Here is a 23,133-nt window from a genome sequence, read left to right on the forward strand (position 1 = left end):
CAAAAAAATACATACAGTATTCAAACATTAAAGAAGGTATACCACAATGGAGACTGTGATAATGTGTAGTGCCCTGGAGTAAAGCCAGAAGTTGTAAAAAAGATCTCTTATGCTTACATGCAGTCAAACTGTGCAAGAGTTCTGTATTGACAGAATATCATCTAAGCCTCCTAGCTTAGCTAAAACAGAGAGTGCCCATGATTTTAAGATGCAGTACAGTTATTGTTAAAGCAGCATTTGATAATTTATACCATGTACTGCTCATATGAGGAATCTTAGGTTGAAAAGGTGAAGAAAAGAAACATAATAAATAAAATAAACAGCAGAAATGAGGAAGTTAAAATATAATTAAAAGGTATTACTTTGGCAAAAGACCAGCACTACAGACACAGAAACTGTGAAGAGCTAGAGAAAGAACAACTGAGTCTTCAGATGCTGACAGCAAAGTTTCAATTAATCAAACTATAGCAGTTAAGAAAGTCATTGCTCTCAACTGCCTGTGTGACAGCTCTTCCCCCCCCCCCCCCCCAAGGCTTACAAAATGGAGTTTATGAATGCTTCAAACATTTTGATGCAAAGTCCAGAAACTTTGAACTACACCCTCTTTCAGGTCCACTGAAGAGCCAAGGACATGCTCATGTGTCCCCTTCTACAGACACTACTGTAAGTGCAGTAGAAAGCTGTAACAAACCATTTAGAGATAGCAATAGCCTAAATATGCATCCACAGGTTAAGTAAACATAAAGCCCTTGAAATGTTTGTGCAGGATTGTACATTCATATGGAACTGCACATCAGCTCGCACCACTAGCTTCAATTACGATAACATAAACCACTTATTATTATAATGTAACAATAATGATTCAGTAATTACATTACATCAGATAAAGAATTTTTTCCCCCAAATATTTATGAATGAGAAAATTAGGGAATGAAGGTGGATCAGAAATGGGGAGGGGATGTGACAGGAGGGAAATCAAACTTATTACTGTTATTTCTAGGTTGATGGGTTACAGTAACCTGCCTTCGATACCACAGGGCATTGATTGAATCCAGTATTTTTAGCCTGAGCATAATTTAAGAGGCATTTCTGATATATTACAGTGAACTTAAGTCCGATATCTGTATATAAAAAGCAGGAATAGACTTTTATATGATATTTTACACTTCACAGCTACAAGAATGTTCACTACAAGACGTACCTCACAGCTTTAAAAGGCTGGGCCATGCCAAGTGCAACCAGAGTACTCAATATATTATTTTAATAATGAAAACCACGAGTATGAAAAAACAATCTGTTATGAGGAAAAAATTAGTCATTTAGGTGAAAGGGTAACAGGCAACAAACACAAGGATAACACAGCCCTGGAGGGAAGTATGCAGATGAGTAAAACCTGTGAAATTGCTTAGATGCCTTTCTAGATGCAAAATAATTATATTATTTTAAAAAGTTCCAGTGTGTAAAAATATTTTCAGCTTTATGAAATGAATAACATATAAAATAACATTCACCTTGGCTGTTCCAGAAAGCTGTTATTCCAATAGGGGTTCAGTTCAATGGTTTATTAATGTAGCATTTTAAAAGGCAGAAAGGAAGCTGATGAAATTTGATACATTTATTTACTTATTTGCAATTAAGACCTCTTGTCCGTTACCTTTTGTAATCTGAAGTTTTTACTTGGTGCTATTGGAAATTTCCAGCTACTACTGTAGCAGTTAGCATTTTCTATTATATAATCTACTCTGGGAACCTATGAAATTCTCACTTCCTCTTTTAATTCTTTATAATAAAAAGCTAAAATTTAAAATTAGCCTATATAACAGAATGAATCATTAAAAGCAATAACTAAACAATTAAAAATACTTACATACAAAAAACTCAATAAAATCAAGTGTTTTAATACATAGAAGCATAACATTACTCCAGATTGACCAGCAGCAAGAGGTATAAGCAGTAGTTACTACTGTTTGCACAAAGGATCCTGAGATCTGAAGGATCAATACCCACTTCGAATTTTATACCATTTCCTTCATGATGCAAGTTTAGAACGAAGTACTGCCTAGTAAGCACCTTAAGCAAAACGGATTTTCTAGTTAATGGGGAGGTTTCACAGGGCTGAGCTCCTGAGGATGACAGCCTTAAATTCAGAAGCAAAAGTAAGATCTTAAATCCATCAAGAAAAGAAACACATGGGAGAGGGAATATGGATATGATCCTGCACCTTTGAAGTCACTGAGAGAATTTCTGCCTCATTTTCTTTTAAATCTATTCCAGAGGTAGCTGGATTCAAGTCTACAAGAATTATTTCTATGCTTTTTACTACAAGTCAAATGAATATTAGGCCAGAAAAATAAGTGTTTTAAAATAGCTTGTAGTATTTTGATAAACTGTAAAGAGATACTCTGAAAGCAAAGAACTACGTAACTTAAGAGATGGGTGGTATTACTTCTTAGATGAAGCATATTTGAGACCTAAGACATTCCAGATAGAGAAGGCAATCACTAACAATGAGCGCGCAGTAAGAAAAGCTACAATATTCAGGCAAAGCGGTCCTGTAATTCAGCCAAGGAATGCTAATCTTGGCATGCAAATAGTTTTGAAATTGAACTCTGCTACTTGTTATCGTGCAAAAAGACATGACAAAACTGTACTGAAAAGTGAAACCAAATACTGCTCATCTGAAGGAAAAATTCAGTGTTTGAAATTTTCTTAGCAGTGATTGTCAGATTATTATCACTAGAGGGCAGTAATATCCCAGATGGATCCAAGCAGCAGCTTGTTTAAAACTACTATGCTATTCAACAGATAAATCCACGGGTAACATACTTTGCAAAATCCAAATAGGATACATGTCCATGGTAAAATCCTGGTTTCATTTCCTTCCAGGAAGTCACATTCTTCACAAATCGGACCTGTAAAGGTAGACAGCAGAAAGTGTTTCTGTACAGCCGGAATACATTAGGCTTTGCTTAAACGGTGCTTTCCGTTCAATAAGTAAAACGTGATAATGCATTAGGAGAAAGTCTATTATTATGAATATTACCAAAGAATTTTCACCAACTGAAGTAGGTTTTTCTGGAAGCACACAGATGACTCATGTTAGATCATCACAATTTAATGATCAGAAACTAATAAAAAGCATAATGCAGAAATCAGAAGGGCAATTCAAGCAAAACTACCACAAAAATACAATCAATACAAACTTTTAATTTTTTTGTCACTTCACCTTATTTGTAATTTGAAAGCAATGCAGAATTCCCTCAGGAATAAGTAGAAATGCAAGTACGCCTTTGATGAAATTGTCTGACTTGTATCAGTCCTTCACATTAAAATGTACCAGATTTGCAAGTATATTTGTAGACCTGTTGTACTGGGACATAAGAAACAAATTCTGACGGTTCATTTGTTCCCCCTTTCCAAAATGCAATGCAAATTCTCTAAAATGTATACAGTGTAAATTAGGTCTATAGTGTATCACTTTGAATAGTTACTTTTAAGCCCAACATCCACCTCAGCGCAATTTTCGGAAGATCACGTTAAAGCACGAAGTAGCCCTTAAACACGGGCTGATAAAGCATCTCCTGGCAACCTTCACAAAAAACAGGAATAGCTTTACATTTCAAAGATAACAAAAGCAAACAGACACACGCTCCGAACCAGAAAGTATGATGAAATTAAGTGGGACATGCAAATGCTGATATAGCTTGGCTTCATCAGATGAACAGAATATTTTAACATCAAAGCATTTAGCTCTGAAAGTTATTTCAAAACTAGTGAATTGGATAATAAAGAAAAGATGACAAATTTGTACTGCTTGAGCTGCATGGCAATGATATGCCATTTCTGAAGCTAAGAATGAGAAGATAGTTTATTAACATAATAGGAAAGCACACTTAAAAATCATTTAAAAATCACTCGGAAAGCAAGCAAGGTATTACAACTGAAGCATAGAAAACTGCAAAACATCATACCATAACAAACCTCTGTTCAACAGAGAATGGTTTTGGTAATGCTAATACATGGAAGTATCACAGAATACTTCATTTTCACAGTGCACAAAGAGAAATACAAATGACTAACATTTTAGTCTTATGACAAGTACAGCTTTACAAAGAAACAGATAACCTTTGCTAATTTAATTTTAAAGAGTAGAAGACATTCAGGACAAAGTGGTTTATTTACAACTGCTCTCTGTAAAATTCTCTGCACATCAACAAAATCTTTGCCTTATAAATAACAGATAACTAGAAAGACACTGAGGTGAAACGAAAGAATCAGAAAAGTCTCAGAGCTCAAGACAACACACTAATATCTTGTAAAGTGTAATGGATTGAGAGTATCAGAAAACCTGAAATTGAAATCTTCGTTGGTTGATTTATATTTGCAAGACTGGCCTGTTACTGTTTATTCAAATGTGCAAAATTTTCTGCTTATGATTTGAAGAGGTTCATTATCTTTACTTAACTTCCTTGAATACCGGCTCTTGGACTCTCAGGTAAAAGAAAGTGATACTACTTTTTAATAACAGGCAGCAGTCACACAACAGTACAAAATATCACAGGCTATAGCATTTCACAATTTAAATCATATACTGCACATGAAAACTGGCAAATCTATCTGAGAAACACTGCAAAACGTTATACAACTGTGTTCTGTAAACTGCGCTGGCTTCCTGTCTCTTTCTGGGTGCAACACAAAGTGATAACGCATCCATGTGACTTGGAATCCAGTTGTACTGCCTACACTGTTCAAACAAACTACATTTTCATTGACTATACCTTTCAAAGATTAGTGACAAGATATATTCAATGGAGAGCCCTAGCTATGAACATGTGTTTTTTTAACCTGGTAAAGAAGTTCTGTAAATGCAGAGTATATATTCTCCTTCCATCTCCCCTATCCACCTATGTCTTAAAATGTCTTTGTCTTCTAAGAAAAATCACCATTTATAAACATAGGATTGTTATAGATGAAACTAAAATTTCACTTGTATACCAGAGACCTGATGGGATGTTTAGCCTTTTATTAGCTTGCCTGATTTGGCTGTTAAGGCTAAGACAAGGCTAGGAAGGTTTTGCCTGACAGCTGTGACATTTACATCCTTAAGAAATGGCCCAGCAACAAGCTGTGCCACTGAGAATTTCTTAAGTTTTTAACACCTGTAACTGGCCTGCATGCTAGAGGTTTTTTTTCTCTTCTCATAATTGGCAGCATTCTAAAAAGCAAAATTGTTCCAGGTCACAGACAGCCTAATGAGTCGGGATTCAGACATTCTAGGGCACAGATGAATAATGCTTGCTGTTTCTTATTATTAAATATGATCAATTCTACCTTTCTTTTTCCAGGCTTAGCAGATACTGGAGCTTTCGAGAGACTGAGCAAACTTCTTTATCTGAACTCAACAGAATAAAATCTGAGGTTATTTTAAAAGTTCAGATAAATGTGAATGGAATTGCTGTGAAGCTGTTTCATGGTGCTTTGAAACAGCTACAAAGTTGCTTTGCAACCTTTAGTAGGTGAGAAATCAGCTGAGCTTCATTGAATTAAAAAATCAGATGAAATGTACTTGGGGCGTAAGATGTCCTGGAAGGGTAAATTAAATACATTCAGTTTTTAGGACAATTGGAATTTAAAACAAGTCACAGTGATCCACAAGGAAAAATCCCAGAATACCTAATCTGAGCAAAAAGCCTGGGGAATCTGTGCGGGCAAACCAAAGTGATGTTCTGACCTATCACTTTTCCTCTGTCCACCAATTACTCCCATTAATCCCTCTTCTCTACAGTCTTAACACACATACACCCCCTACCACCAAAGGTGGTAAGGTCATTGCCCTTATGGCCTGGTATCACACAGACTTCTGGACACTGAAAAAGTCCCACTTTTTTATATTATAGGTTTGCTTGTCATTTGCTGAATCTCTGGCTTAAAACTATAAATACATTTTGTCTTTCTTTATCAGGAAAAGCAATGAAATGGAATAGAAGCAGTTTGATGAGTAGTGTTTGTGGTCAAGATGCTAGTCAGGAGAGGCTATGAAAGTTGTCATGATAGTGACATGATTCATGTTTCATGCTAAATCATTCAAAGCACTATTGTGGCCAGAAAAATGACAAGATGGCCAAAATGGGATCCCCCAGCCAGTTCCTCACCCTTGCGGTAAGTATATCAGAGATGCAAGGATACATATCATGAGATGCAAGGATACATATCATGAGGGCAGCCTGGAGAGGATACATGAGAATTTTCCATTTTGAACCACAAAAAAGATGGAGCTTTCAAGAAAGAGTGCAGGTCAACAGAGACGTTGCAGCCTCTGATCAGTTGAGGAAAAATGTACTACTAAAGTCAGTACAAGTATGCTATCCTCTGCAAGGCCACTGCTCTAGAACAGATCTAGAAGCAAGATCATGTGTTTTCAAGTTGCTCTTTCGAGAAAAATGGAGCAAGACATTGTGGGAGAAGAAAAGAACAAGGAAGAGAAAACAACAAGCTGAGATAGTTAAATGCTGGATAATTGTACCGCAGCTTTTGTATGTTCACAAGAACAGTTTGCAGAATGTGTTCTCATATCCCCTTTTCTAATACTCTATCAAGAATACATGCTGCAAGATAGAATACTAATTTGGTTTTAAATGTGTTAGATGACAAATTCACAATGTAACAAAAAACCCAAGGTTTATGTGGCTGGAATGCTATCCAAGCAGCCATCCACAAAGGCATACTCATATGGACAGAAAATATCAGTACTGAAACATGCAGGCAACAACTAAAATCCATCAAATGGCTACTTTACTTCAACTGAAGCATTTTTGTTATTATAGGTCAGAAATGCAACAGGGTACTCAGCTTGCTACAAAGAAAGGGCCAATCTGTGAAAAGAGGGGCAGTTACCAGGACATTGCTTTCAGAAGAGCAGTAAAAGAAAGGAATGCTACTGCAGAAATCTCCATCTGAAACTAAATTGGATGCATTAGGGACTTTTATTGGATTATCTAAAAGCAGATATGTTTTATATTTGGAATGGATTTTCAGTAGTTTTTTTCAGATTGCATTCAAGAAGTAAAGGTTTAACATATGGGCAGAGAACTTGAAATCCATTACAAGATTACAATAGTTCAGAATAAGTACAGCAGAAATAGCATATAACAGAGGGATAGCTCTTTTAAAAAGTTATTTATGTCAGGCCGATCAAGACAATCCTCAGCTTGCTCGGGGAGATTTTTTTTTAAGAAAGAGTATCACTGATAAAATAATTTTCCCTCTAAGATTTGTTTACATATTTTTTACATACATGTTTACAAATTTTACATATTTTACTCCTGGTGCACATACACTTAACACACGACTCAGCTGTACTGATGAAGGTGGCAGTCTGAATATCTCATGCACATCCAAGCCCAGAAATATTAAACCTGTATCAACTACTACTCAGGTCCCTAGCCATCTCTGGAAATGTCTGTTGTGACTTTAGGGCAATGGCAAGTTGCAGATCATATATGCAGCATATCTTGATATGCTAAAGATAAATACCCCTTCTTTGAACAACTGTGCAATATATAAGCTTTTTCATTATTAGCATTTCCCGGTTAATGACCACTGAAGAGAAGGAATATCAATCATCTAATTAAACAACACAATCTACCACCTTGGACAATAGCATAGCATCAATTGAATGTAGGACTGCCAGTGTTGTAGACATGCTTAGCATTGGTGGATTTTCATTTTTCAGCAGGAAATTATTCAGGGGAAAATGAGGGGTAGAGGTTCTTCAGACAAAACTAAGCCAGTAAAGAACAAATCTGATTTGAATGTAACCTCAAACTAGACATGTAAGGCAAAGTTGTGAGAAAAGTGCCTATGTTCAACCTACACCATCAACCTCTCCTACACCAAATGTTGACCACCAAGCTCTCCTATCCTTCTGGACAGGCCATTACCATTCAAAAAGACAACTTCACAGAAACAGAATCGGTGGTTGCAAAGGCAGTGGGACTGACTTGAACAGGAGTTTTAATTAACGGACACAGGCTTGTTAAATCTTTTGGAAATCACTCTGCATGGCTTTTTAGTATTTGCTTTACCCCGTGGACAGGATTATAGGGATGGCTACCCTATGTACTATGTATGCCCAACTTCTGACAAATCAGAAAGCGTCCAGAATGACTGGACCTAAAGTTCAGTCCAAACTAGGGATAACACCAGTTCATAACTCATTTGAAAATCAGTATAAGACTAAGAGAAGACCTTGCCATTTCCAGTTACCACTGTTGAGAAGAAACTACAGACAGCTGGACCCTCATGCTTATCCCACTGTTTTCTCAGATACTCCTGTCACTAGTGTTATCATCTGCATATTTAAGAAGGGAATTTCACAACTCCAGAAACCCAACAGTGACACAGGCCCATTATCACCAAACAGATCCCAAATCCCAGCACAAGCTCAGTGTACCCTCCTCTAAGATCCCTACCTCACTCACTCACTCTCTCACATACTGAATTGCAAGGGGAGGTCCAGGTACTTTCTGTGTGTTTTTTTTTTTTTTTTTTTTTTCAGAACTACAGCTGCGCTAAGCTGCTTCTGCCTGTAGGCACACAGCAGAAGGAGCGGGGCGCCTCTGTGCAGGTGTGCTGCAAGGCAGAACAGCTCCTGCTTCTGCTGCATATCATCTGAAGATGATCAGCATACAGCCAGTAATATGTACCCAAGAGTTTGGCAATGTCTGCTTTATGGTCAGTGGACATAATGAAGTTTTAGACCTCTGACTTGGGTTCCCTGCATGTGCACTCACCAAGAGCAGAGAATTATTATAAACAAAACAAAAAACACACCACACACCCCCAAAAAATACACACACACAAATGACAACTACTTGAAGCACAGAATTATCTTCACACAGGACCCAAGAGACAGAGAGCACTGATCACTCATCATTTTTGGTACCGAAGACAGCAGTGTAGCCCTAATGGCATGGTACAGTGCCTATACAGAGAGAAAAGCGCATAAGGCTGCATATGCTTCAAAGGGAGATGCCAGGCAAACATTATTGCACAGCCAAAAGACAAACAAATGACAATACAACAAACTTTTATATACAGTTTTAACAGAGGTAATTTGTGCCCTAATTGTTCCTTTTTAAGCTTAGTTTTTGGCCTATAAACAGATACTTACCACTTCCAGTGGCACAGCAAAACCTAAACCTATTACTTAATGAAACAACATCTGCTCTCCTCACATACAGAGAAAGTGTAAAAATTATGCTTAAATTCATTCATTTTGGAAAATGTAAAGTAAAGTAATAAAAGCCAATTCTATCAGATCACATATGTTTGCAATAGCATACAATTATTCTTTATTTTTTCCTTGTTTAATAAAAACACCCCAAATGCAGCAGCTTACCTGATCTTGCAGAGACATAACGGGATTATTTTTGGTTGTATTGATATGTAGAACATGATATTTATTCTTTGCACAAAGATCATAGGCAATATTTGTGAAAGATGTGCTGGCAGTTTTAGGTACTCTATTGTAAATAATCACCACATCATCTTCTTCATCCACTGTCACATCTTGTCGGGGACCATCTACTGTGTGACGTTGTTCTATTTCTCTGACTTCGTGTCTTGCAATAGCCCTTTCTGTTAAGGGTGACAGATAAAAAAATTTCAATGTAAATATTGCCAATTTTGAAATTCAAACCTTAGAATGCAAATGACTACTTGGTGAAAAGCAATACCTCCTTAGCAATAAAGGAAACACTTACTGTCACATAATTCTGACACATACAGAGCAAAACTTAATCTATAAAGTGCATGAATAATAAAAGGTCAGTTAGCCTGACACAGAACGCAGCAACTAGGAGACAATGTACTTAGGGGACATGTACCATATTCTATGACTCATGTTAACATGACTGAAAGCCATCGTCCCTAAAGAAAAGTCTCTAATGCACTATCAAATAGTGACATCTTTTCTAATAAGTCCCAAATAATAAATAAATACCCACTATTTAAAGTTACAATAAAAGGAATAACTCAAGAAAATTTGAGTACAGAATATGAATTTTCCAAAAACAGTAGAATCACTAACAGGTTTAGTCAATTAATTGTGTTAGAGGCACTGGAATTCAGATGAAACGAATGTTATTCTTATTCCAGTTAAGACATGCCCCAAGTGTAAAGCATTACAATAAATGGTTTTGCAAAAATCTAATTAGATTTATTAATTTAAAGTTTGAGAAGAACAGAAGCAAGAGATGCTTATGAAACAGTCAACATTAAGGTGAAAATTAACCTCTGAGTACTGAAATACATCAAACAGGTTAAAATATGGAAAAAACAAGCTATAAACAAGACACATTTTGCCAAGGTGAGTACTTTGTAAACAAACCATTTTTCCATTTATATAGAAGGTGATATTCTGAGTAACTGAACTCTCCTTTAAGTGCTAAAAGCCTATTTGGAAAATAAGAAGCAGACTATGATAGCATTACTTTTTTTTTTTCTCTTCTGTTGAATACAAAATCCTTTGTGCCAATTCAGACAAGTCTTTGTTCTGTTCTAGGTAAGTATATAGTTTAATATGATTTATAATGCAGATGTCAAAGCACCTTTCCCGATTCACTTATTATGATACCACTTTTAATAGTGTACTTAAAGAAATCCGTGTTGGCCAACAGCGCAAGCTGAACTTGGCATCACGAGACTAGCCTGCAATTCTCCATATTAGGTTCTCATACAGGGTGTGACACTCTGGATTACACACCTGTGAGACAACAGCAGCTGTTGGTCTTTCCTTCTCTTGCTTCCTATAACTCATCTCCTATTCTCTTTCACCACATCTCTTTAATTCAGACACAAAATCACTTTTAAAACAGAATCATTAAGCTGTGAATACCACTAGCCTAGAATTCCACATAAGTTGTCTTCAACCACAAACTTCCATCTGTCTGAAATGCTTCAAAGTTTAAACTCTCTCTCATCTGCTTGTATCTCACACCCCATAACTAAGCTACACCAGTATGAAAATGTTTGTAGAACAAGCTTATTGAGTACATCTCAATTTTCCACATGACATCTGTTGCTCCCCACTACATCAGTCACAGTTTTGGCTCCTTCCTTTCTCATTTGCTACCTCTCCCATCACTGCTGGCAAACCTCCTGCTTTGGAAAGCGATGAGGCAACTGTCTCAGGTTTCATCTAACTGAAGATGGCTACAACGAAAAGCAACCAACAACTCCCCTTCTTGCCAGTATCGGATCAGGTAGAGACACACTGAACCGCTTGGCTGCCCAAAGCTACATGGACACTAAACACCATCTTAAGAGGTTGAAATAAAACCAATGAAAATTTTATTTTCTACACTAGCGTTGCACATCTCCTCTGGATTCGAATTACTACTTCACAAAACCCCAATGCAGATAGGGCTGGCCAGTACTGAGGGAAGCCTCCCAGTTTGTACGTAAGAAGGAAAAATTTGTGACAGACAATTTTCAAAAAGAGTGTCGAGAAGTGTTCCTGCAATGAGATACTTGAAACCATGATGATTCAAGACTGAGTGTGATAAGAGAACGTTAAAGGCTATGCATAACATACAAAATGAATACATATGATTAGATGCAACCAGCAGGGAGGCTATAGTGTACAATTGCCTTAAACTTACAGTTCTCAGAGGGGAAAGCAAAAGCCCATGCAGAAAGGAGAACTTCCACAGACGTGAAGTATGCTGACATTTCTACTACCACACAATAAGTAGGCTTTGATTTTTAAATCAAAATGAAAACTAATCTTTATGAAGAAAAACTGAGATAAACTTTTTGAAATAACTGCAATAGTTACATCCAAAAACAAAAATAAAGTACAGGATATAAACTGCTGAAGCACTAGAGAAGATAAAGCTAGGGAGGATTTGAGCTACCTGAAGCCACCTGACCTGTTTCTCCATCCTAATAGTCTACTTTACTGTCATCTATTAACAACAAAGAAAATTGCACATTTTGTAAAAATGCATATTTTTTCACTTATGAAAACAGTTTGCAGAGTTTCTGATGAAGTCAGGAAGCTTCTGTTACTTTCTGAAGGGTCAACGTAACTGTTGAAATGACATGTGATTTGATCTGTATTTTTTTTTTTTTTTAATTTATTGAGGGGAAGAGGTCTAGTAATGGTAACATGCAACTCAATAGTCTTTGGGATACAATGTTAATCAAAGGCCTATCAACACTTCAAATTCTTTATGTCCTGATTACCTACTTCATTTGCTGGTCTATAAAAGTTACCTGATATTTAAGTTATCCTGTAAGCAGCATTCCTGTCAATGGTTGAAAAATGAACTCTGCTTACATGATTTTTTTTTTCTGAATTGCAATGAATGTTTTAATGAATTTTTAAATGTGGAAGATGGGAAGGAAGGTGATGCTAAGCATATATTAAATATATTTCTGTTTACTAGAAAGTCTCTTTAGGTGACAGCCCTGCAAATTCAACTACGAGGAAGTTGGATTGGTTTCACTAAAGTCAATTAAAAAAAAAAAATCAATTCATTTTGGTTAGGTAATTTCTCATCAGAGACCCTGTGGACAAAATGATGTCCTACAATCTCACTGCTTTCAATTTAAATCTGATTTTATACAGAAAACAGCTAGGCAAAATTGTTAAGAGCCAAATGCCTAAACTGGGTTAGGATTGTCCACACAAAAGTTTTGCACTAACTAACCAAATCAATTTTAAAACCTGACCAGCATTTAAGCAAGTGGTACTCTGAGGAAAGGGCTCACTCCTCACCGCCTGTTTGGATTCACTGTAATAAATAATATCCTCTCTATTCAGGACAGGGGAAATGCTGTTGTGTCACCTGCAGTCCTTTCATCCAGGTCAAGGAGAGTCTGCACACAGGACGCACCATATACAATTAGCGTAACAAACTGTAGGTACTCTGGTTATTCACCAGTAGATGAACTATTGCAGAATTTCTTCAATAGACAGAAATAGCTGATTTGTAAACAACGGAACAAGCTTTGTTTCTCACACATTTGGCTAGTTCATCTTCGAAACCCTTCTTCCTGCCACTGCTGTAGCTACCAGCATCTTCCCATGACTTATTTTCTTGAGACATCCCCTCGCAGCAAAAACCAAGGAATACCATGACTACCAGTGACTTGATCTGCCAGCTGGATGCTACCAGAAGCGAGCACATTATGGTGATTTATGTCTTCTCCTTCAGCAGAAGCACTTATAGCAGCATTCAATCTATATCCCACTACCAATTATCAAAATTTTGAAATGATTTACCTTCAAGATCTCTGCCCTTTAAAGTCAAATTCAACCAGTTTGTCATCAATGGGTTTAAAAGTTAAGAGGAAAAGTGACATAGGGAGAGAAATGGACAGACCGAGTTTGATTCATTAGTCCTGTCTTCATAGGATCTTGACTAGTAAGGTCACCAGTGAAAACACACTAGAACCATACCTATAAACATATCTGAAAACTGAATTAAATAATTATAAAATAATTACTGAAACAAGTCATTGTGATTACAAGCAGTATTTGTCTGCATTCCAGATTCCACACTGAAGCAGATGAATCTCTTGAGAGACAAGTTTATTAGCATTTATTTCACATCTAAACATTAACTGTAGGCAAAATGTTATTTTCCCAAACAAAATAGAGCAGCACTGATTTTAACCACTTAAAGGTTAAAAAAACCCAAACATTTAAATTTCTCATATATTTTTCATAAAAGCTCCATGAACCTCCCCACCTGTCATACTTCAGTGTGAAACCTCCCCATCAGCCGAGGAAAGGCTCAGTCTGATACAATAAGGTTCAGCCCAGCAACCTTCAAGTGTTGCCCAACAGAAAAAAGGGACGCGGATTTAAGCGTCATTCACACTGACATGATGCGAAGGAACTGGAGAGCTAGACGACAGCAGGTATGCCAGCAACACCCTGAGCAGCCAGTTGCTGTAGACGCCTGACACTGGTGGCCCCTTCAAACCAATCAGCTATTTCTTTGCAGTCAGGAACAATCTCCGAGCCGGCTGACTCTCCGTCTCAGCTTGGTTTCTGCTGTGCTCTCAGGCCAATTAGGCAAGCAGCTGGTAGCCTGGGGCAGGGAGCAGCTCTCAAGCTGTCTCTCTGCCCAAAAGCTGCATTAAGCACATGATTGGCCTAAATACCAAACTGGATCAGGCTGATGACCTACTCAATATTGACTCCATTCTCCTCTGATGGAGAATGAAAATTGAAGAGCAGATTAAAAACTAGCCATAATTGTGTAGCAAAGTTAATGTTCTGATTCACTTTTCAAATTACATGCACACACCATGGGCACAGCCCCCAGCCACTGCTGAAAGGCAGCCTCCTCCGGCAGCTGCTCCCCAGCACCTAAACCAAAGCAGCGCTGCTGCAGGCAGGACGTGGGTAAGAATACTTGGGGGATGAAGAGGAAGAAAGAATTGGTGGTGCTGTGACAATTTATATCCATGGAGGATGTGTGTCACTACATCCAACTAAAACTGCAGGAAAAATACAGATTGACAGAATATAAAAACCCTAAACTGAAATTTGTGGTTACTATGCTGGAGGGAAGGCCTACTTTTCAGAGGGATCTCAGCAAGCTGGAGAAACTGGCTGATTTCAACTCTTTCAGAAACCTTTAAGATGAATACCTCTGCTCTCCTTTAGTTTTATGTCTTATTCAATGCATGTCACCTTAACAGCACAACCACTACATTGGTTCTTCAGCAACTTCATGACTGAAAATCCAATGTATACTTTGGGCAAGCCCTTACTTTCTCCCTCCCCCCTTTAAAAACACTCCCAGAAGTTCGCTGTCTCTCTATTGCTGATTAACAAAAGTTCACTGCTTTCAGAGACAATTCTGGGTGAGCCGCTGGGGTGCTGTAAAGTGCGGCAAAAGCTTTCTTCGTACTTCTGTAACTACAGTGCTCTGACGCTTGTCCAAGGGACTTCAGTGCTGACCATCTTGAGGGACTCCCTACAGCTGTCTTAAGCAACCATCCTTAAAACTGTAATTAACTAATCTGATCCTCATTAACATATGTAAATATGTTACAATCAATATTAAAGAAGTAAAGAAAGCAAAACATTATTCCTATATATAAGTAGAAACACGGTCAGTTGGGCAAAGCCAAAAAATGCAGTTGCCTCAGTACCAGCAGATTCTAATAACTAATTCTATAAATTTCATTCCGGTTTGGTTTTTTCCACTGAGGCATCAACAGGAACAGGTATAAAAAGCTTTGTCAAGATTTTCTCCTATGTGAAAAGCACAGCCTAGTGAACAATTAGAACTCACTAACATTGCCAAAATATATTCCTTAATAGTAGTTAATGCATCTTCAGAACAGAAGGAAAGAGAACAGTCCAGACAAAAGAATTATTTTCAGACTTCAACAAATGCAGTTGGTGCTTCATGTAGCTGCTAAAAAAAATACCCAACAAGGAGCAGCGAGGAAGCTACTCCAGCTAGACACTGAGATCATTAACTAAAATCTAATGCAGCAGCTGTCTGAAAATTAGAAGTAGTGATGCTGAAAAACCTGCCACAGTTTCATTAGCATTTGATACTCATCATTTAATTTCAAGACAGCATTTTTGCTAAGCCTTTATTTAGAACATGGAGGTAGAACTGTATTGATTAGTGTGTGATACTGTTAAGAGCTTGATACTAAAGGAAAAAAAAAAGTTTACCCAACAATAAAATCACTATCCTACATGTACCTCTGAGCTAATTTTAATGTCAGTTTCTACATTGCTCATTTTTCTGCATATTTTTGAGAAAGGGTTTATCAACTGTATTTGTATGGAAGACAGTATTTCAAGATTAAGTTCTGATCATGTATTTCCTAGTAATTTTTTTTTTTTTTTACTATAATTATTGTGCAAACTCCAGCATTTTCCTAACAGTTCTCTGTTTAGCGGAGTAGCTGAAAGATGAAGTCTGCATGCTATGCCAAACTTCTCACTGTTCCCAGTCACCTTCCTGCCCTTCAAGTGGTTAGAGAAACTGCATCCAGAAGAATTTGCTCCATAAGCTTCCCAGGGACTGAGGCTAGGTGTATAGGTATGTAATTTTCCAGATCATCTTTCCTGCTCCACTTGAAAACATCTGAGGACTTTTTCCAGTCATCAGATACATTGCCTGGTCACCATGACCCTTCAAAGACAAGAGCAGCCTTATAGAGACATTGGCCAGCTCACTCAGTGCTCCCGAATGCATCCTGTCTACATCCAATCTTTTGAAGTGCTACTTAACCTGACGATCTTCTACTGAGGGTAGTGCTTCACTCCTGTAAATAAATGGTGCTGCTAGGCTCAGGGACCTTGGAAGTCTGAGGGCAAGACTCTCCAAAAGAGGGGAGGGGGAAAAAAAAAAAAAAAAAAAAAAGAAAAGCAGGCACAAAAAGGTATGGAGCACCTCAGCCTTTTCCATACACTTTGCCATGGTGAGCAGCATGCCCACACTCTCCTTAGCCTCCCTTCTGCTGTCAATATACTGTCAAAAAAAGCCCTTCTGATCCCTTGCTGGTTCAACTCTAACTGAGCTTTGGCTTTCCTCTGCATGCTCAGGCAGTCCCTCTATACTACGTATCAGTAGCTCACCCCTGCTTCCACCTTCCACGTCCTTCTTTTTCACATTTGAACTCAGCCAGGAGTTGCTTGTTCATCCACACAGGCCTTCCATCACACTTGTTTGACCTTTGGAGCATCGGCATTTGTTGTTCCTGCGCTTGAAGGAGGTTGTTCTGGAAAAATCAACAGGCTGGGCCCCTTTGTCTTCTAGTTCAGTCTACCACAGGATCCTACCAAGAAGATCCCTGAACAACCCGAAGCCTGCTCTCCCGAAACCCAGAGCTGTGATCCGACTATTTGTCTTGCTCACTTCTCTCAAGATTTTGCACTTCATAATTTCATGGTCACTACAACTAAAACTGCCCTTGACCTTCAAATCCCCAACCAATTCTTCCTTCCTGTCACTAGCAAGTCTGGTAAAGCACATCCCCATGTCAGCTCCTTAATCACCTACATCAATTGCCATCAACATACTCCAGAAAAGTCCTGGATTGCTTGTACCCAGCCACGTTGCTCTTCCAGTAAATACTAGGATAGTACAAACACTTATCTTCTACACAACAGCCCATCATACAAATTTTGAACATGTGTAATTCCTTAAAATGAATTAAAATATATTATAGACCTTTAAAATGCAAAGGTCAGATCAAATTTTAGATCTACACTAGTAATCTGAGTATGTCAGAGTGACTAGCTCAGAAAAGAGGAAGGTTAAAAGGGCAGTGATACTCACTGTGTTAGAAAGAAGACCTCATAATTTATATTAATGAAAGAGATGTTGCATCTCTTTAATATGTGACCAGACATACCACACATTAACTGTAAAGTCAATCTGTGCATTAGTTACAAGACACGCATGCCCAGGTAAAGACCTGCATCTCAGTTTGCCCCAGTAATGGCCGAACTAAACAAAAAAACATGAAGACTTAGGCCAGAGGAACTGCATTTATAGACCAGAGCTTAGGTACCCCAACAGGTGAGATTTCTCCTGGAAGTATACTTACTTGAAGCAGACTATTTTGTGCAATAGCATCAAACAAACCAGAAAAAAGGTTTCATTCCTCTAAATACAACATTTAAAAAAATTTTTTAAATGCTGGAAACAAAAGGTCCATATTAAAAGCACATCTTCAACTATAACTACAGCATCACTATATTGCAAATAATATTCATTACAAAGTTGCACAAAACTATAGACATATTTTAGGTGGCATAATGTAGTGGGAAGATTTATTATTTCAAAAACAACCAGATGTCAAATAGCTTCATAAACTTTCCAACATCAGACTGACCTTTTTAGTTTGACACAAGTGTCAAATTGAAGTTAATGAATCAGCATGAGAGCAAACACAATAGGACACCATCCATCTCCCCTCCGCCCAACACTTGGTAATTTTAGGGTTCCTTAACACGACAAATCTTGAATAATAGATGGATGTAAAAGGGGAAGATGTAATCACAGTCCAGGGAAAAGGTTTGAGGCTTTTGAGAATACCACATGCTCTTCATGGTGAATTTTTATGAAGCATTATAACTACAAAAACTGCAATGAAAAATAGTTGCAAATCAGGGATTTGTACTCTAAATAATAAACTGCAGTTTAGCATATAATGTTAGGGCTTGCTCTTACTCATTATAGTGTCTTAATCTTGTAATACAGGTTTTAGGTGTTAGCAAGAAAAGTTAATGGAATTGTTTTATACATGGATACAGTTGTCACAAGTGTTCCACTATACAAACGTGCATGTCACTCCCTCAAGCAAAATCCAATTTCAAATAATGAAAGAAAGCAAAATCAATATAGATTATCTGACTCCATTTAGTAAGAAAGGCTGGAGACAGATTTTCTACAAGCTTTCTCCAGACATACAATCATTTACTTTTTCTAGAAGGGTATTAGCTAACATAAAAGGAAAAAAGATCATTAAACTGTCTGTTAAAAATCATTTAAGAACCTATATTTATGGACAATGCATTATTAGAATAACCCATCACACGCTGTAAAACTAATTGCAAAGATATACTGTTATTTCCAACACACTATACTTATATCACCACCTGTCTTCACTCATCTTGGCTGAACTAACCCAATCTGGAAAACAAAATATCGCCAGTTGGTCTAACAGCCAAAAAAGGAAAAGAGCAAACAACATTGCCTTCTGATCACAGCGGCAACTGACACGGTTAGATAAAAATCAAAATATTTTATCAGGAATCTTAGGAAGTTACGGTACCAATATGCAGCTTATGATAACTCTATCCAGTACTAATAGATATGGCATGATATTTGCTTAATTAACATTGGATGTGTACAGACTAAGCATTTGCTATGGTAAACACAATCTCTGACTTTAATGTAGTTACAGTAGCTTGTGTAAAGTCCTTTGGGGGAGGAGGGGAAAGAAAAAGAACCAGGTCTGCATGCTGAATGAGCCCCACTGTTGTTGAAAGTCATAACAGGATTAATTTTAATTACATTTTTAAATGCTTACCAGATAAGTCTTTGATTATATTTAAGTTTGTTTTCTCTGTGAAGCCCATTTACCTCACTCATCCTTGATTCATTTTAAGAACTTCAGTCTAATTCTGTATACTCTGGTTACTTTATATACAAATTCAGAGTATGCCTTATTTTCCTCTAAAATCTGCAAGCTGGTAATTGAGAGATTTACCAGCTGATATAGCTTAAAAATCAATGTATATTAAAAAAATACAGAGAGTTTCAGCAGTATCTTTTTCTTGCTCTAATCTTAGGCTCCAAGTCTAAGGATATCATATAAAACGGAGATGAAAAAGATAAACATGAATAAAGGTAAGCTCTAACACCACATACAGCACTGAAAAATTACATTTGAGGAACCTCAATCAAAGCCATTGGAGAGAGACTGAAAAAACAAGAAAAGCTTTTTGAGTTAAATGCTGGAACTACAGTAAATACTAAATAATTAAATTAGTTCTTAAACTACTTCTGCAAGTCTCTCCCTGGTATTTCCCATACCACTTCACACCTTGGGGTCCAAACCAAACTCAGCAGAGCCAGAAAAACAAATATATGCAGCAGTGACCTGGTTCCTTTCTGAATAAAATAATTTAATCACCAGCTTTAAATGTAGTCTTTCCCCTCTGACTTTCAAAGCAATAAAAGGAGCAGTGGCACAGTGGGCTCCAAGAGGCAGTAGAGAGAATATTAAAAAGGAAAGCTTGAAAGTCCTTACTACTGAAATATTATGTACCCTCTCCAGCCTCAGAGACCCTGAAAGACCAGAACCCTGGAAGTTCAGTTGGGCTTTTATGAAATCCCCTGGATTATTTTCAAGTCCTGCTTTAACGTACACTTGTGACACAACTAGCCAGCTAATGCAAACCTTCAATGTTCCTTCTCTCCGTGTTAAGAAATAGCAGCAGTAACACTCAGTTCAGTTAAATATATTTGCACACCAACACCACCACCCCAAAAACTCTTCACAGCCATACACTTGTTAGTAAAACCAAAATTATACAGACAAAGGCTTTATCTGGTGTCATATCCACGTGATAAGGCACTCCCATGCCTCCTAAAAATGGAAACACCCGGCACAGGTGAGGTGTGCAGTTACGGGTACTGGTACAAAAACCACTCTCACTGGTAACAGAGTCAGCTGCTCATTGAAAGCCTCTGGGAGTTAATCCAGATTTACATTGGATTAAGTTGTAATTAAAAAGAAGTCTCACGCATGAGAATTATTTTTTCTCCTTGCTCAAAAAAGGACGAATTTATGGTGATGGTGGGGGAATTATCTGATGAAAATTCGATCAGAACAAAAGGGCCTGCAATTCACTCCTTGCACTTTAGGTAGCTGTTGCAAAAGTGTGGGGGGTTTTTTTGTTTGTTTTTTGTTTTTAAGTATTTTTGCTAAGAGTAAAAGCAAGGCAGTAAAGGATACAATAGTTTTGTATCTAAATTATTCACTATCGGAAGGTGCATCCTCACTCACAGAAAAGTTAAAAAGAAGAATTCCTACAGATACCCCACAGAAACCAGAGAGGAGGGAAAAAAAAAAAAAAAAAAGAATCAAGACATATTTCTAGTATTTTACATTCGTTAAAGCATTAATTTTACAAAGGTCCCTGGAACAGCCAAAAATCTCCTTAAATTTTACATATCACTTTGTTAGCATTTCAAGTAGAGTTAACATAGCAAATCATACAGAGCATATAAACAGCTGAGTGGTCTTGGAAAAAAACCAGAACAACGACACCCTCAACAACAACTGGGCACACCCACGTAGTCAGTCAGATTGTCTTTTGCAGACATTAAGACTTAAAATTTCAGATTTTATTTTACATGAGCAAAGTAATCTGCTCCCAACAATAGCCAATAGCATAAAATCCAGCATTAACCCATTTCTACCATGGCGGAAAACGGTCGGGCTCCGTGAGGGAGTAATCCTTCGGCTGTCATTCGCAGGGAAAGTGATTTGCACTGTGACTACTGAGCCACTTCAAAATTTTACCTGAATTTCAAATCAGGTACAACATGGTCAGTACATCTAAGAGTAGCAGTACTAAAACTATTTTGAACCAATCAGTTGATGAAAATCCATATTACTAAACCAATACCAACCGGCCTGTGCTCCCAAAGGGACAAGGAGCGTGACTTTCCCAATCGCGCGCTCTCTGCAGCAAGGCAGGCGCTGGTCCCACGTCAGCTTTCCCCACAAAAGGGCTACTGGCCTAACTCTTTCTCCCTATGCCAGGGTGAGAGCTATTGAAGAGTCATCTAAAACAAGCTCTTGTCCTCTGCTCTTCACATCTCCATACACGAATCCCAAGTTTCCTGAGCTTCTTTTGGTTTAAGTCTCTGGCAACCACAGATGGTTTCCATATGTTTGATTTAAATTCACCTTGCTGTTACATTAAGCCATCATCCTCAAACTCCATTAGTCTCAATTACTATGCATATACACAAAAGCAGGTAAGGTTGAAAGGTTCATTTTTTTGCTAACAAGCTATACCTATGTAAGGAATTTTTTGGATCTGCTGGCAATTCAGATAAAGCATGTGAAAAAACAGGCAAACTTTCTTTTTTCGTATATGAAATGGAAGTTATTTCTTTGGAGTATTAAGCCAGAGATATTTTAACCCAAGTCATTACTTTTGGGGGGAGGAGGAGGAGAGAAGACTATTATAAACTTCTGTGGGAGGACATATTGACCGATACAGTTTTTCATAAGAAATAGCCTATTTATTTGGGATACTTAAAAGCAAAAAAACCCACCACTGGTGAATTTGGTTTCCAGGGAGATGACATATTACATTCCAGAAACATGTCACACACTGAAGTTATTTTTCAGATGAGTGAGAAGAGCAAAATAGGAAAAGGACAACTTTGCCATCACACAAGCTCTCTGGCAATGCTGTTACATAAGGAAGAATATACAAACAAAGAAGTCTAACTCACCAACCTCAAATTTAGTTGCAGTAGTTACAAAGGTAACTACTCATATATCAACAAGTATTACTTTAATGTTAATATGTTGCAGCTGAAAGTGAAAATCCTCCATCCTCTTCCACAGCAGTGGTAACACCCGGCAGACATAGGGGCACACATCCCTTCTACTGCTGCAGGCAATCTGGTAACTGTCATGAAACAGAGCTCTAAGAAACATACCCTATAAGTAACAATTCAGGCACAAGGTTGCACAGCAAGGGGGAAAGCCAAAGAGACCAAATTCCTTTACAGCACCACTTGGTTCAAGCGGAGCCCCATAATGCACAGTAGCAAGAATCTGCAAAACCCCTTCCTTCATTTCTTCCCAATCACTGTTCTACCTCTAGCTACAATTCATGCCAAGCGTCAGGTTATCACCCCCTCTTTTCATTTGTGCCCTTCTCTCTTCACTGGACTCTGATTCCAATCTTTCTGGAAAACATAAGCATCAATTTTATTAAAGAGGGCAGCAATTTATGTTCCTCCTAAAAAGGCAATACAAAGGAACCAAGCGGCCGCATAAGGGGGAAAAAAAGTACTGAAGTTCCCATGCAAGGGGTTCTGTAAGTTGGTGCTTAATAAATAAATAAACAAGCTTATACTGTCTAGTAACAAGCAATTTAGCAATAAGCTATGCCTGTTACAGAATAGCATCTGCATACCCGATTCCTTCAGGTACATTATCTCATTTCCTTCTAAATCTTAAGTTTTTGCTACGTCATCCTTCTCTCAACCTTTCAGATAGCTTTAGTCTCTTCCCATACACTCCCACCACCATGCCAATAGTCACATACCTCTTCCCACAGCTCTCCTCTGATGAGCCATTTAGACTGCTGATGACCTGCTAGGATCTAGGAACAATCACATTTCCTCCGCCTGCTTGGAAGGCCAGTGTTAATGTACTTCTCCCAAAGCCCAACATCTGCAAAGGCCTTTTAAAGTCATATACAAAAGCCATGTTGCTACTGCACATTTTTCGAGTGCAAAGTCACTTGGCCTTTTGATTCAAGCGTAGTTTTATTGCAATATATGATTTTATCCTTCAAAAGGAGGAAGACTTTGGCTG

The 23,133-nt window shown here is 37.8% G+C and overlaps 1 protein-coding gene across 1 annotated transcript in view; it reads right to left on the bottom strand.

The window, feature by feature from the left end:
- HS2ST1 (heparan sulfate 2-O-sulfotransferase 1) overlaps window positions 1–23,133 on the bottom strand; it is a 91,460-nt gene that overhangs the window by 10,883 nt on the left and 57,444 nt on the right. Inside the window, exons 2-3 of the mRNA XM_026116473.2 lie at window positions 9,401–9,639; window positions 2,827–2,912 (exon numbers count right to left, since the gene is read on the bottom strand). Of these exons, the coding sequence (XP_025972258.2) occupies window positions 2,827–2,912; window positions 9,401–9,639 (325 nt within the window). The remainder of the gene's footprint in view (window positions 1–2,826; window positions 2,913–9,400; window positions 9,640–23,133) is intronic.

Source organism: Dromaius novaehollandiae, chromosome 8 (genome assembly GCF_036370855.1).
Source record: "Dromaius novaehollandiae isolate bDroNov1 chromosome 8, bDroNov1.hap1, whole genome shotgun sequence".
Taxonomy (NCBI): Eukaryota; Metazoa; Chordata; class Aves; order Casuariiformes; family Dromaiidae; genus Dromaius; species Dromaius novaehollandiae.